Source organism: Oryctolagus cuniculus, chromosome 15, assembly GCF_964237555.1.
Source record: "Oryctolagus cuniculus chromosome 15, mOryCun1.1, whole genome shotgun sequence".
NCBI classification, from domain to species: Eukaryota; Metazoa; Chordata; class Mammalia; order Lagomorpha; family Leporidae; genus Oryctolagus; species Oryctolagus cuniculus.
Window position 1 is genome coordinate 29,782,636 of NC_091446.1, and position 15,274 is coordinate 29,797,909.

General features: G+C 54.3%; 1 protein-coding gene across 4 annotated transcripts in view; it reads left to right on the forward strand.

The window, feature by feature from the left end:
* Positions 1–15,274, forward strand: part of PKD2L1 (polycystin 2 like 1, transient receptor potential cation channel) — a 116,590-nt gene that overhangs the window by 66,292 nt on the left and 35,024 nt on the right. For 2 of the 4 annotated variants that reach the window (XM_051823491.2, XM_070057400.1), the window contains exons 1-3: positions 10,018–11,522; positions 12,924–14,196; positions 14,694–14,807. The exons of 1 other annotated variant lie outside the window; for it this stretch is intronic. In XM_051823491.2, the coding sequence (XP_051679451.2) occupies positions 13,533–14,196; positions 14,694–14,807 (778 nt within the window). In that variant the 5' untranslated portion in view covers positions 10,018–11,522; positions 12,924–13,532. Of the gene's footprint in view, positions 1–10,017; positions 11,523–12,207; positions 14,197–14,693; positions 14,808–15,274 lie in introns of those variants that run through there. One more of the 4 variants, XM_070057399.1, reaches the window with a different exon arrangement.

A 15,274-nucleotide genomic window follows, 5' to 3' on the forward strand; every position in this document is an offset into this window, starting at 1 on the left:
CTCCCCAGAGAGAGCTCCTCCCAGCCAAGGGCCTGCGTCTCTCCCAAGCTGGGTCTGGGCGCCACCAGATCCATCTGGGGACTGAGTGTTGACAGAACCTCCCCCACCCCCACCTCGTGCAAGTAACAAGTCCAGCTCTTCTCTGCGGGGGCCCAGGTTGTGGTGTCAGCCCCAGGAGCACACAGATTCCTAAGAGCAACAGGACAGAGCACCACAGGACACCCGTGGCCAGCACCTGGCAAGGGCAGAGCATCAGCGTCCCATGAGAATGGGCTGGGAGGTGAGGGAAGGGGCAGGGGCCCTCCCCACAGAGCTGCCTCCAATCAGGAAAGCAAGAGACTGGCCTGCAGACCTTCGTTTAAGGTTTGTTGTTGTTGTTTTTGGCGTCTACTTAGGTGACCTCTGCTAGTTGCTTGGACAATCAGTGGATCCTCATCTGCCTGTTTTCTCCTCTGCGAGACTCAGAAAGGTTGCAGCAGCCTGGGGTGCTGGGGCGGGGCATGCAGTGAGGGGAATGGCTCAGTACCCAGCTGCTGGCCGGTGTGCACAGGTGCTTCCTACGTCTTGCCTAGTAAGTGGTCTGTCCACCACAAAGTCCAAAGGACCCTCTCTGGGCCCTGTGTCTCCCTGTCCCACCACTGGCCATGCCTACCCTCACCCTGGCCCCACTCCAGGCTGAAGAAATCCTGAGAACTGGGGTCCTGGCCACTGTACAGGGGAGAGATGGGAGGGTCAGACAGAGGCTTCTGCTTTCTGCTCTCCTCCCCAACCTACTCTCGTTCCCCATCTCTCCCTGCCCAAGAAGGACGAAGGAGACCCCCTGCCAGCCCTCGCCCTTGCCTTTGGCATCCGAGGCATAGATGAATGTCATCTTGGTGGATGCCCAGGCTACTTCTCCGCTGCCCCCACACCCAGGGTTGGCTAAATTCCCTGGTAAAGCCCAGGGTTATTTCCATCTCATTTCCCACAGGAACACTAGATTTGCTGTGCCTTCTGCTCCAAACATGGTCTTGCAGAATCCTTGGTTTCACCATGTCCTCCTTTCAAGTGGCTGCCCCAGGCCTCCCAAGCCTGCTTTTGAGCCCAGGACCTGCCAGCAGGAGAGGAGCCAAGTCCAGAGCCCCAAACACAACAGGCCCCTCAGTGCCACCTCAATTCTCCCAGTTGTGGGTACAGAGACCCCAAGCGAGAGAGTGACTGGGCAGTCCCCAGGATGAGCCAGGTGCTTTTCCCCTAGAATTCCATTTCCCAAACCCCTGCTAACCCCAGAAATGCCACTTTCCTCCCTGCTCCCCAAGAGCTACCTGGCGCCCGGGGCCACCTGGCAGAGCTGCGGCTACCTGTCCCATAGCTTACTCTTGACTGAGACCAGGAGCTCGCCATCAGCTCTAGAGCCAGGGGAGGGGTTACCAAGGAAACAGGGACCCCAGGGAAGGGATGGAGCCTGGTGCTGGCCAAGAGCTTCCTGCCAGGGCAGGCTGGCGCCTGGGCTGTGAGTCAGGGCTGAAACCAACACTCCCATAATCCCGTTCCCTCCTTCGTGACCTAGGGCTCAGATGTGAGGAGCCAAAGCAAGGCATGGAAAAGGCAGAGCCAGGGCCTGGCGGGTGAGTGAGCTGGATTCACACAGGCGAGGGGGCACTGAGGCCCTTCCGGGGCTGGAGAGGTCAGTTCTATGGCCAGTGGGAGGAGGCGGGGCGGGGGGGGGGGAGGAAATGACCAGAGGGAAGAGGGCAGCAGACCTGGCACTTGGTGGAGACCCTGAGGGCTGAGGCTGCCCCCTCTCAAAGAAGTCATGGAGGCCATGAGAAGGAGACTGCCAGGCCTCCAGCCCCAGCAGAGCAATTGAGCACAGGCATTCACCGGGAGCTGCACTGCCCATGGCCACTCCCAGCCCAGGAGCAGCCCTGAGCTTTGCAAGCCCTGGGCTTGCTTACAATCCCATTCCTGAGGGACTTGGGACTCCCCCAGGGGCTCTTTTGACTACTGGAGGTCTCTCCCCTCCTGTGGGGATCTCCAGTCAGCCACCCAACCTCCCTGCCTCGGGGGAGATGTCGGCTCTGCCAGCCTAGCCAGGCTCCCCGATGGGCTTGTCCTTGCACACAGGCCCAGTCTTGGCGTGTGCTCCTAGGAGGATCCAGGCTCACCCAGGAGGCTACCAGGCCTCTGGAAAGATGAAGCCCTGGCGGGTAGGACCTGCTCACAGGGCCAGAGCGGGGCCTTCAGAGGTTCCGGGAGAAGAGGGAAGGGGCCAGGAGGGAGGAGGGGAGATCAGTGGTCCCTGGACTGACAGGGACCCCGGAGTGCACCGCCCTCCAGAGTGGCCTCTGGCTTTCAGGAAAGAGCGCTCCCTCCCTACTGGCAGAGATTGGGCTGGGGGCCTGTTGCCCCCTGGTGGCCATGCGGGGCAGAACATCGTTGTAACCTCACCAGGAAGGGTGATTCAGGTGAAGGGAGGAGTGGAGAATTTCTTGCAGTGTTTGGGGTCCTCTCCCACCCCCACTTACAACACAAATAATGCGAATCCTGACCTCCAAGCCTAACCTCAGTATCTCCTCCTGTGAAGTCAGCAGCGTAGCTGTGCACATGTGCAAATGCGCCCAGGCCCAGTGCGCTGCACAGGGTGAGTGGAGGAGCTGTGCAGTACATGAACCCTACCTCAGCAGAGCCGAATTAAAATCAGCAGCATAAGAAGAGCTGGGAGGAACCGAGGGTTTTAGCTCATGAAGATGATGCTGGTTGATTCAGTTTCTTGGGACATTTCCAAACAGACAGGCAAGAAGGTCACACAGAAAGTACCCAGTGAATCCCTAGTAAATCACTTGTGCAGTTAATGGAGCCGTCTGCTCCATTGCCTGACCACCTATCTCTTCATCTATCTGCCCCCACTCCCTCAAATGTGCGGACGTCTGTAGCCTCCGCACTGTCCACAGTCACCTGAGATAGTTGGGTCTAAACCTCCAAAGGCTTCTTCTACTCTATCAGAGCCGCCTTGACTTTGAGTAGCACTTGATACTGTCAGTCACGACTTCCCTTAACACCCTGCTCCTCTGACTGCTGTACCTTGAAAACCCTTGGTTTCTCTCTCTCGCTCTCTCTCTCTGTCTCTCTCTTTCTCTCCCACACACACACGCCCCTTTCTCTCTCTCATCTTCCCTTCCTTTATGGCTCTTCTTCCTTCCCCAACTCCTTAAGTTCTTTCCTCTCTTCACTCAAGTCTTCAGCAACTGCATCTGTTGCTTTAGCTACAAAAATCGCCTCCAGCAACAAGATCCTCACCTCACTCTTCGCAGTCTTTACTCCCCTCTCACGCTGTAGCCCACGTTGTCCAGGGTCCCTCTGGTTTCAATCCTCTGATGTCCCATGAAAACTTCTATTTAACTTATTTATTTTTATTATTTATTTGAAAGGCAGAGTTACAGAGAGCAGAGGTGGAGGGGATTGTGTCTTCCATCCACTGGTTCACTCCCCAAATGGCCACAATGGCCAGAGCTGGGCCAGTCTGAAGCCAGGAGCCATGAGCTTCTTCTGGGTCTCACCTGTGGGTGCAAGGGCCCAAGCACTTGGGCATCTTCTACTGCTTTCCCAGGCCATGGCAGAGAGCTAGATCTGAAGTGCAGCGGCCAGGACACAAAATGGTACCCAAAGGGGATGCTGGCACCTCAGGTGGAGGCTTAGCTCACCGACTCATAGCATTGACTCCCCGTTAACTCTTTTCGATGCAAGTATTCCTAAAGAGGAATTTGTCACCCTCCTGCTGGCAACTGTTCCTCTCATCCTCTACCCCCCAACATCCCCACCACCACCACCAGTTTCTGGCAAGACCCTTTTCCCGGCTGTCCAGTTTGAGGCCCTTGAGTCACCATGGAGTTCTCTGTGTCTGGCACCCTATGTCCAACTAGTTGCAAATCCCAGCAGGTTCTGCCTCTAAGCCACCTCACTTATCTTTCCCTTCAGTGCTAATTTCACCACCATAATTCCAGCTTTCGTGATCTCTCCCTGCACTTGCCTCCCATTTCCCTCCAAGGAGCCCATCTTCTTGTCCAACAGTTTCCCGTAAAGTGTCTCATTGATACTGCTCTGTCCTGAAGCTGTCCCTGTCTTTCTCTTCTCTGACGATCAGACATCCGGCAGCTGAGGTCTTCCTGCTTTGCTCCAGCCCTCTCTGCAGGCTTGCTTCCTCTCCTGCCAACATGGGGCTGTTATTCCACACTGATACTTGGCGCTCCTCCCATCTGCCCTTGCTCATGCCACTTTCTCTGCAGAGCAAGGCAGAGGAGCCAAGGTCTCTGCAGTCTCAGGCCTGGTTCTGAGGCCCGGTTTCACCGTAAGTTGTTTCCCTGATCCTCAAGGCCCTGACCTGTAAAGTGGAGATGATAAATCCTCCTAAGATTGAGAGTTCACTAAGATAATGCACTGCCAAGTGTGTGGCCCCTCGTGGTTAATAAATGGTAGCTGCCTTTATGTTTGTCTCCAAACACATTACCCATCCTTTGAAATCTGTGTCAGTGCCATTCCCTTCCAGACTCCCTTTGGGACCTTCCCACTTCCTGGCCCAGTCTTCCTCCTTCCGCTGCACCCTGTCAGCTGCTGCGCTTCTCCCTGGGACTGTTTTCGTACTTGCCACACAGTCCCGCCATATCCTTCCCCAGCTGCCGTCTCCAAGGAAGAAGTGATTAGCACGGTACACAAGCAGGGGATACAGCAATCAACTGCCCGATGACTTCCATATCAGGAAATGAGCGCCTTGGCTCCCTGCTGGAGAGGAAGACAGCAGCCAGGCCCTCTCTGAGTCTGAGATGAAAATGAGGCTCACGGCTTTAGGAACACAGCTACTGACACGTGGCTTTTAAAAGTAACTGTGTTTCTCAGAATATGAAAGTACTCAGATTTATTGTGGAAAACCCAGAAGATCTGCAGTGTACCCAGGAGCAGGCATTGACGTAGCAGTTCCCAGCTGAGATGCCCCTGTTCCATACTGGAGCACGTGGGTGCAAGTTCAGGCTCTGCTCCCAGTTCCAGCTTCCTGCTAATGTGCGTCCTGGCAGGCCAGCGATTGACCAACTAGTTGGGTCCCTGACACCTATATGGGAGACCCAGATGGAGTTCCAGCTCCCAGCTCTGAACAAGCCCAGCCCTGGCTATTGCAGCCATTTGGAGAGAGAACCAGAGGATTTAAAAATTTGGATTCTGTTATACCGGAATTGGGTATATCCCAGCATTTTCACCCAGTGTGCGAGGGGCATTTTCTCATGATACTAAATGTCATACAAAAATACTAATTTCCCAGGATGTCTGCGTGGCACGGGGAGTTATGCTGCCACTTGGCATGCTCACATCCCACAGCAGAGTCCCTGGGATCTGGTACTGCCTTCACCTCGGATCCAGCTTTCTGCTGCCGTGCCTGAGAGCAGATGATGGCTCAGGTACTTGGGTTCCTGCAACCAATGGGTTAGACCTGGAGGGGGTGTCTGGCTCCTGGCTTCAGCCTGATCCAGACCTAGCTGTTGCAGATATTTGGGGAACAAATCAGCAGATGTGTCGCTCCCCCTCTTCGTGGAGGAACGACACTAGACACTGCCTAGGTTTCCTATCCGAGTCACGGCACCATTATGTCGCTCCCCGTCTTCGTGGAGGAACGACACAGGACCCTGCGCTGTTCTTTTGTCTGCTCGGCCCTTCCCGGGTTTGCTGCTGGTTCTTCCCGGGTTGGCTACCGACCCTTCCACCTCCGTGGAAGGGCGGTTCCCCCTGCCACTTTCCCCACTTCCGCGGGGGAGCGGCACACCGCCGGACGGCTCTCTCGGGGGCTGCACAGGTGTTCCTCTTAGATGTTCCTGGTGCATGTTGTCTCTCTCCTCCTTTATAGTCCTCTTCTGCCAATCCCAACTCGGCTGCCCACACGCCGAGTACGCTGCTCTCCTCCAATCAGGAGCAGGTCCTACAGTTTGTCAAGTTGGTGAGAGGCAGCTGGGTAGAAGCTGTACACTCCTCTCCCAGCGCCACATTGTGGGAGAGCAGATGCATAGAATAAGTCTTAATTCCAGTAACAGTATAGTCCGAGTTGCTCCCCACACAGATGGAAGATCTCTGTCTTTGTCCTTCTCTTATCACTCTGCCTTTTAAATAAATAAATAAACATTTTTAAAAATGTTAATTTTCGAGCCTGCGCCATGGAAGTTAATCCTCCACCTGAGGCCCCAGCATCCCATATGGGCACCGGGTTCTAGTCCCGGTTGCTCCTCTTCCAGGCCAGCTCTCTGCTGTGGCTCGGGAGGGCAGTGGAGGATGGCCCAAGTGCTTGGGCCCTGTACCCGCATGGGAGACCAGGAGGAGGCACCTGCTTCCTGGCTTTGGATCAGCATAGCACCAGCCGAGGCGGCCATTTGGGGAGTGAACCAGCGGAAGGAAGACCTTTCTGTCTCGCTCACAGTTTGTATCTCTACCTGTCAAATAAAAAAAAATGTTAATTTCCTCTCAGTCATTCACCATGTGAATGTATCATAACTTATTAGTCTTTTCTACTGTTGAGTATTAAGCTTCCTTTTTTCAAAAACTGTCATCAGTAATGATGATGGAAATACCAGGATAGACTGATGGACTTGGGATTACATGGCCAAGGGAATGAAGTGCAAATTCCCTCTTGCTTCTGAATTCCTCTTGAGGAAACTTTTTACCCATTTCTAGTTTCAACATCTACACAAGCTGTCTTATTCATGTTCACCTCCTTTCCCAACTTGAAAGGCTAACCCATTTCAGGAATGAGGCCATGGTTGGGGTCCATGTCCTATGGAAAATGTCTGTGCATGGATTCCAACTCAGCTCAATTCCAGAGACCAAGAGAGCACATGAGCATGAGGGCTCAAGATCACTGGGAGTCTTACCATCCCTTACAAGTAGCCTAGCTTTCCTTTGCTTGGTCTTTTAATTTGGTCTGTTCCTCTGAGCTTATTAACAGTGAAATACTCTTGCATCTCAGACAATCTTGTTTACTGCACGAACAAGAAATGGTAGAGATAGAAATCATCACTGCATTTCTCACTGGCCTCAGGAAGTCAGCTCTCTGCCTGATATCTTCATAGCACCCTGTCTCTCTCCCATGTAGCCCTTTGTACAACAACAAATCCTAAATGACTTGCCTGAGTATTTACCCAGCACCTGTCTTCTCCACCAGCATGCACGCTCCACGACGCAGGCCATGACTGCTTGTTTGCTGCTTCCTCTCTAGAGCTGAACACAGTACCCACCCCACCCCCCATACAGTAAATATCTGTGGAATGAACTGCCCGCTGGGGTGGGGACCCTGGTGGGAAGAATAGGTGCCTCTTGTACTGGGACCCTTGGGCTGGGACAAAGAGAGGCCTTGGGTGACTGTGACCAGGCCCTGCAATGATGCTGGGAAAATGTGCCTCAGGCCATCTGCCCTGATCTCTCCTCCTCACCTCTGGGGACATTCAGTCAGCTGTGCCTCAAGTGGATGCTGGCAAGTGGCTCTGAGGGTCAGAACGGTATTGTCACAGGTGCTCTTCGCCAGGCCTCTCTTAAACCTCCCTCCTGTTTTCTCTCTCCTGCCTTTCTTAAAAAATTATTTATTTATTTGAAAAGCAGAGTTACAGAGAGACAGAGGCAGAGAGGGGAAGAGAGAGAGAGAGAGTCTTCCATCTACTGGTTCACTTCCTAGATGGCCACAAAGGCTGGAGCTGCTCCAATCTGAAGCCAGGAGCCAGGCGCTTCTTCCGGGTCTCCCACGTGGGTGCAGGGGCTCAAGGACTTGGGGCATCTTTCACTGTCTTCCCAGGACATAGCAGAGAGTAGGATTAGAAGTGGAGCAGGTAAGACTCGAGCCAGTGCCCATATGGGATGTCAGCACTGCAGGCAGTGGCTTTACCCATTAAGCCACAGTGCTGGCGCCTCTCATGCCTTTCTTGATACCCCTCCCCACCACACACAAACCTCTCCCTTTGCAGTGGGCTCCTCTTTCTTTCTACTCTGCTGTCTCCATCTTGCGTGGAGTTCTGGCCTCCTACCTACCAGCAGGTGGCCTGACTGATACTCAGCATGAGCTGTGGAACCCTGCCTGACGCAGCTGGAAGTCTGCCTACAAGTGAAAATGCTGATGGACTGCTTCAGAGCACATGAGCCCCGCTGTGTGGACCACACTCAGCAAGGGGGCCTGACCACGGGCTCAGGAACTGAAGACTCACTTCTCCACTTTGGTCTCACACTAATTTGGTTCAGCTGGTTTCCTCCATCTGTTCAGTCTTCTGTATAAGACAGGGACAAATGGACAAAGATACCAAGGAGGGGCCCCTGGAAATTGGAAAAAAAAAAAAAAAAAAACAACCTGAGGATCTCATTCAAAAAGCAGCTCAAGGTGATCATTCTTTTTAAAAGATTTATTTTACTGATTTGAAAGATAGTTACAGAGAGAGGTAGAGACAGAGAGAGAGGTCTTCCATCTGCTGGTTCACTCCTGAAATGTCTGCAGTGGCCGGAGCTGAGCCAATCTGAAGCCAGGAGCCAGGAGCTTCTTCCAGGTCTCCTATTCAGGTGCAGGGGTGCAGGGACTTGGGCCATCCTCTACGGCTATCCCAGGCCACAGCAGAGAACTATATTGGAACAGGAGCAGTCAGGACTAGAATTGGCACCCCTATGGGATGCCGGCGCTTTAGGCCAGGTCTTTAACCCACTGCGCCACAGCACCGGCCCCAGGGTGAACTTTTAATACAACTGTTAAGACACCACTTGGGATGCCTGTATCCCATAGGAGAGTGCCTGGTTCAAGTCCTGACTCTACTTCCAATTCCAGCCCTGCAATGCACACCCTGGAAGGCAGCAGGCGATCACTCAAGTACTTGGATCCCTGCCATCCATGTGGGAGCTGCAAGCTGAGTTCTGGGCTCCTGGCTTTGGCCTGGCCTACCCCCACCTGTTATGGACATTTGCGGAGTAAACCTGCAGAGAGAATATCTATATATCTTGGTCTCTGTCTCTCTTTCAGATAAATGAAAATACATAAAAATTTACAAAACAATCTCTTGGGAGGCATGAAGATGCCAACTGTATTCAGGAGGAGCTGTGAAATGGGGAACACGATAGGAAAGAAGTAAAAGCTCAAAGTGAGTTATTTCAATGAGGAAGTGGGTTATCTCCAGTCTCTGAGGTCCTTGAAGAAACAGCAAAACATTCTTTTCTTGGTTTTGGGCTAAGGATGGCTGTCAAAGAACTTCCTTTGCTAGCACTTTCTGTGGATCTGGCTTGTCCATTCTGATGTGTTGAGAAGCAGGGGCTTGTGGAGGTACAGGCATGAAAACAGAGGGCTTCCTTGAGCTCAGACACTCAGGTCCTCTGCAGGGCCACCGTGTTTGTGGTGCCAAAGGTGGACTACTCAGATGTTAGTCTTTTTTTCACGCAGATGACTAGTGAATGTTGATGAGGACCAGGGTCTGATACCCAAGGTTCCTTCTTACAGATGGTGATTTCCAGTGTTAAGCATCTTTGCTCAAGTGAGCCATGGTTGCTTGTTGAATGTGTCCTATTGTTCATGCTTATGGAGGTAAAAAGGATTAAGAGAAGATCTGTAGAGTGAATTGTGTTCCCTGTAGAGTCTGGAAAGAGAATCGCCCCAGGGCTCCTTTGTCTGGAATGTGGAAGGCAACTTATCCTATTCGCTAAGTCTCCTTCAGGAGAATGTGCGAGGGGGTGGGTCACAGGTGTCCTTCCTGTAGTCTTTGCTGGCTTTGGGTCTAGTGGACCTGGGCAACACAGTAGGAGCTGGTGGGGATAGGGATGGTGTGGAAAGGAAAGGCACTGGTGGCGGAAATGGGGTTGTCCAACTCCTAAGGCCTGCACTAGAGGGGGGCACGAACCAGACCCTTACTCAGTGAAGCAAAGGGACCGATTCAGCAGGCGCCTTAAGAAGAGGTGCTTTTGCTTCTGATGGGCCTCGTACCCTTCAAGTACCATTTTTTTTTAGGATTTATTGTATTTACTTGAAAGGCAGATTTACAGAGAGAGAGATAGAGACAGAGATCTTCCTTCTGCTGGTTCACTCCGCAAATGGCTGCAACGGCCAGAGCTGCACCAATCTGAAGCCAGGAGCCAGGAGCTTCTTCCGGGTCTCCCACATGTGTGCAGGGGTCCAGGGACTTGGGCCATCTTCTGCTGCTTTCCCTGGCCATTAGCAGAGTGCTGGATGGGAAGTGGAGTAGCTGGGATTTGAACCGGCATCCATATGGGATGCTGGCACCGCAGGTCAGGGCTTTATCCTCTGAGCCACAGCGCCAGCCCCAAGGATCACTTTTATAATCTTGCTAGCTGCAGGAGCATCATTCCCTCCTGTTGGTGTCGCTGGAAATGGAATAGGGTGGATGCAGACCATCCTGGGACCCACATCCCTCAGACAGTGCCAGGGACGTCCTGAACAAAGGGCTGTACCTTACCTGTGAATTGCTGTGTACATGTGTGAATGCATTTCACGAGAATGGATATTGTGGTAAGATAAATAAGTCTGTTTTGTGTTTTTGAACACACAGTTTACAAAGACTTCTAAGTTCAACAATTTTAATCCCAAAATAGTCCTTTAGGTCAGCCTAGCAGACACTGTTCTCAACACTGCAGAAACTGGTCTAAAACCCACCCACACCACTTAGTAAGTTGCTGAGCCAACAGATAAACCCAGGAGTTTCATTAAAATTCAAGTTCAAGGTTCTGAGGTATTGCTGAACTGAGCAAGAGCCAGCCTGCGCCTCTGGACACCCCTGATGCCAGCTGCCCTTTGTAACAGGAAAAGTCAAGTCTGGTAGGAGCCCGAGGACGTGGAGAAGTACTGGACACAAAATCACTGGGAAATTCCACTCGATGTCCACATTTGCAACTTCTTGAGTAAGCTGAATTGTCACAGGAAGGCCCGGCACCTTCTGGAAACATTTCTCAAGCCGTGTTACATCACCAGTGCTCCCAAGGCCAGGAGGGCGATCCATGTGTGGAAGCCCAGTACTGAGCGGGGGACAGCAGTTGGAGGTGGCCCAGGAAGGTGGCCGTGAAGAAAGCCATCTGGCCATGTGCACGGAGGAGTGAGCTCGTCACATGATGACCCGCCCTGAGTCCACTCAGACTCCCGCTGCTCACGGGCCTCCTCCAGAATCCAAATGACCCCCGAGGGACTCAGAAACCATCTCCTGTTGCTCTCTCTGCTTCTCGGCCCACACTGTAGCTCCCTGCTCCGCACCCCTGTTCCCGCGTCCACTTCTGCGGGCCAAGGGTCCTTTGGCAATGACACAGCTCCTGGGTAGGAGGCAGCAGCTCGCCCTTTCCTTGCAGACCAGCTCCCTTAACCCGGGATGCTTGCTGCTGCCCCAGCTCCTCAGCCTGTTTCTTCCCAAAGAACACGGGTGCACTGGAGAGTGCCCTGCTGCCTGGGGAGGCTCACCGCCAGTTCCTCAGCTCCAGTCCTAACGGGGAGTCCCTCCGCTTCGCAGTGCCTGGGCCTGGGGCAGGAGACGCGAGCAGCAGACTGACAGGTAAACAGTCACTTTTGAACCCTGTGTCAAAAGTTGGGGTACACTTAATCATGAAGAGGCCAAGTCCAGCCCTCGGTTATCTGGGATCAAAATTCCTTCCAGGGACACTCAAGACAGGTGACTTGCACTGGGGAAGGAGGCACCAGGCCACGGCAGCAGTGGAGTAGCCCTGGGTGGGGAGCCAGGAGTCAGCAGAGGGCCATCTCCTTCCAGCCAGCAAGCATGGAGGAGTGCAGAGGGAGCACAGCCCTGTGAATAGATTCTTTCTGGGGCACAGCACATGTTTGTTTTAAGGCAGAGGAGGTGACCAGAGGCCCAAGCTAGGACATGCTTTGGGGCTCATGCCAAAGAGTTTCCTTTTGAGTTGAAGATTTGTTTGTTTGTTTGTTTATTCGAAAGGCAGAACAACAAAAAAGGGGAGAGAGAGAATGAGAGGGAGAGAGAAACATGAGAGGATGGGGGTCAGTGCTGTGGCATAACGGGTAGTGCCGCTGCCTTCAGTGCTGGCATCCCATATGGACGCCAGTTCGAGTCCTGACTGCTCCACTTTCGCTTTAGCTCTCTGCTAAGGCCTAGGAAAGCAGTGGAAGATGGCCCAAGTCCTTGGGCCCCTGCACCTGTGTGGGAGACCCAGAAGAAGCTCCTTGCTCCTGGCTTCAGATGGGTACAGCTGCAGCCATTGCGACCATTTGGGGAGTGAACCAGCAGATGGAGGACCTTTCTCTCTCTCTGCCTCTCTGTAATTCTGCCTTTCAAATAAATAAACAAATCTTAGAGAGAGAAAATGGATCTTCCATCTGCTGATTCCCTCCCCAAATATTTGCAACAGCTAGTGCTGAGTCAGGCCGAAGCCAGGAGGCAGAAACTCCACCAGGGTCTCCCATGTGGGGTAGCAGGGTCTCTCATGTGGGCCCAAATAGTTGGGCTGTGATCTGATGATGTCTCTGGGTGCATTAGCAGGGAGCTGGACTGGGATATGGGACACAGGAGTCCTCAGCGGTAGGCCATTCCAGGTGACACAATGCCCACAACGGGGTTTTAGAGGTCTAAGGTTGGGAAAGACAGCACATCAACCTGATGTCCCCAAGGAACAGGCCTGATGTTCCCTGCAGACCAACCCTAATGTCCCTCACTGAGCAATCGTGACGTCTCAGATTAACCTGACGTCCCTCACAGACCAATCCTGGAGTATCTCACAGACCAATCCTGGCATCTCTCACAAACCAACCCTAATGTCTCTCCCAGATCAACCTGACGTCCCTCACAGACCAATCCTGGCGTCTCTCACAGACCAACCCTAATGTCTCACAGACCAATCTTGGAATCTCTGACAAATCAACCAGCTTCTTCTCACAGACCAATCCTGGTGTCTCTCACAAACCAACCCTTCGTTTTTCCCAGATCAACCTGACGTCCCTCACAGACCAATCCTGGCGTCTCTCACAGACCCACCCTCACACAGACCACTCCTGACATCTGTCACAGATCAACCTGACGTCTCTCAGGGTTCCAGCCTGTGCTCAGGCCCAGAATAGGCGCACTGCCAAGAAGAACCTCAGGAAAGGGGCCAGCCCCAAGCGGGCCTGACATCGACTCCCCCGAGGAAGCCCCGTCAGATGTCCTCGTCCTTTGCTCTCCGATGCATCCCCTGGGCTAAAGCACATCCGTCCTTCCATGGCGGTGCCTCGCCCCTGAGCCATGCGAGGACAAGTGTCAGAAGAAGGAACACCACAAGCCGGACCCCTGCAGTCCTTTTCCAGCCCTCACACGGGTCACAGATCCTCTCCTTCAGTCCTGAGGCGGGGTCCCTGCCACTCTCCATTTCTGCAGCATGGGCCTGGGTGGGGGAGGGGAGCCTCCTTGTCTACTCACTGGGGGTCAGCCCCAGGGAGGTACGAAGGAGGCCCAGCCAATGGGAGGCAGCACTTTCCAGTCTCTCACCCTGGCCTTGTCCCCACCCAGTCCCTGCCGGCCCTTTGAGGAGCTTCTAGTGGAAATGAGCTCAGAGCAATGGAGGCCCCAGGCTCGGGGCCCGGCCCCTCCCCTCGCTCTTTCATGCTGCCTTCTCTCTGCCTTCGTCCCCGGCAGTGGGCTTTCTCCAGTCCTCCCACCCCAAGTGCCCATTCGGCCCTCACGTGCCCCTCCCTTCCGGCTTCAAGCCCTGACTCCCAGTTCCCACGTGCCCCGTTCGTTCCATTCCTCTCATCCCCTGGACTTGCAAGCAGCGGGAGGGAGAGAGCCCCCGCAGGAGTGACGCTCACGCCCCTCCCGCCTCCCTCCCCAGCGGGCACAGATCCCCTGGCAAAGGCAGGTGGCAGAGCTGGTGACAGCAGCTGCTCTCGGGCTCCTCTCCTTGCCCTGTGCTGGCGGGCTGCCGGGCCTTGGCTCCCTCTTTCTCCAGGTGAGAGGGGCACCTGGGTTCAGGTCCCTCCTGCTCCCATGGATGCCACAGAAAGTCCCCAGGGACAGGAGCAGCAAAAGTCAGCGAGGGAAGCCTGGGACAACCCCGCCTATAGTGGTCCCCCTTCACCTCATGGGACACTGAGGATTTGCACCATCTCCAATCCAGTGACGCCCCAACCCCAACCCACGAAGCCTGGGGATGGCCCCCAGGAAAAGGCTCCCAAGACCCTGGTGTCCAGCTGCTGCCTGCGGGTCCTCCATGCCATCAGAGGTATGGGGGCGTGGTGTGGGGGAGGGGGTCTCAGGGCATTGTAGGCAAGAGAAGAGGTGGCCAGAAGCTCCTGGGGGGAGGTGGTCTGAAGACGTGAAATTGCATGTCTTTGGAGTTTGTGAGTTGCCTGGGTTAGAACTGGCTACTCCAGTGCTGAGGCCACACTTGAGTCTGCATGGGGGACGCTGGCAGGGTCATCACTAGGGGCCCGCAGGGGCACGTGGGTGCCAGACAGAGAGAGGACATGGGTGCGATGTTTCCTGAGAAACATCCTGCCCGCCCTGGGGCCTCCTTTCCTGCCCTTGTTCTCTAGGATGCAGTGAGCCCACCCTGCCTGCCTGGGGGAGCTGGAGGGAGCAGGGCAGGGCGAAGTGAGCAGAGTGAAGGGGTGAGGCAGTGGGCGCGAGGGGCTCAGGTGGACATGGGCACAGTCCCAGGACAGGGTGGGGGGGTGGCGGGAGCGCCGCCGCTCTCAGGCATCCTGGGCGCCCATCCAGGACTCTGGGGAACCACCCTGACTGAGGACACAGCTGAGAACCGGGAGCTGTACGTGAAGACCACGCTGCGGGAGCTGCTAGTGTACATCGTGTTCCTGGCGGACGTCTGTCTCTGTGAGTAGCTTCTGCCTCTGTGTCCCTCTGTCCTGGCGCTGTGTGTGCAGTGTCCGTGTCTGCCTTCCAGTGGGCGACAGCCATCTATGCAGGCGTGGCCTGGGAACTTCACATCGATCTCAAACCCCACTTAGTACCTTTCAGTCAACACACTTTGCTTAAAAGGAACTTGTCACTGGATGCAGTGGAAGAGGGAGAGTGCCAGCAAGCTGTTAAGACAGTGGTTTTGGTAAGAATTACCAGGGAACCCAGTTGTTAAGTTCCGGTTCCTGACGCTGACCCAGCAGCTCTGGTTTCCTGGTGGAGGTGGGATTTCAGCCTCTGTGCGGCGTGGAAGACACTCCTTTCTGTGTGCTGGCCTCAGCGTACTTCATTACTGTGCTACCTCCGACTGCTGTTTCTTTAGAGGCAGGGAGGAGGGGTTTCAGACAGCTTCCCTGAAGCTCTGGCTGGAGACGCAGCCTGGA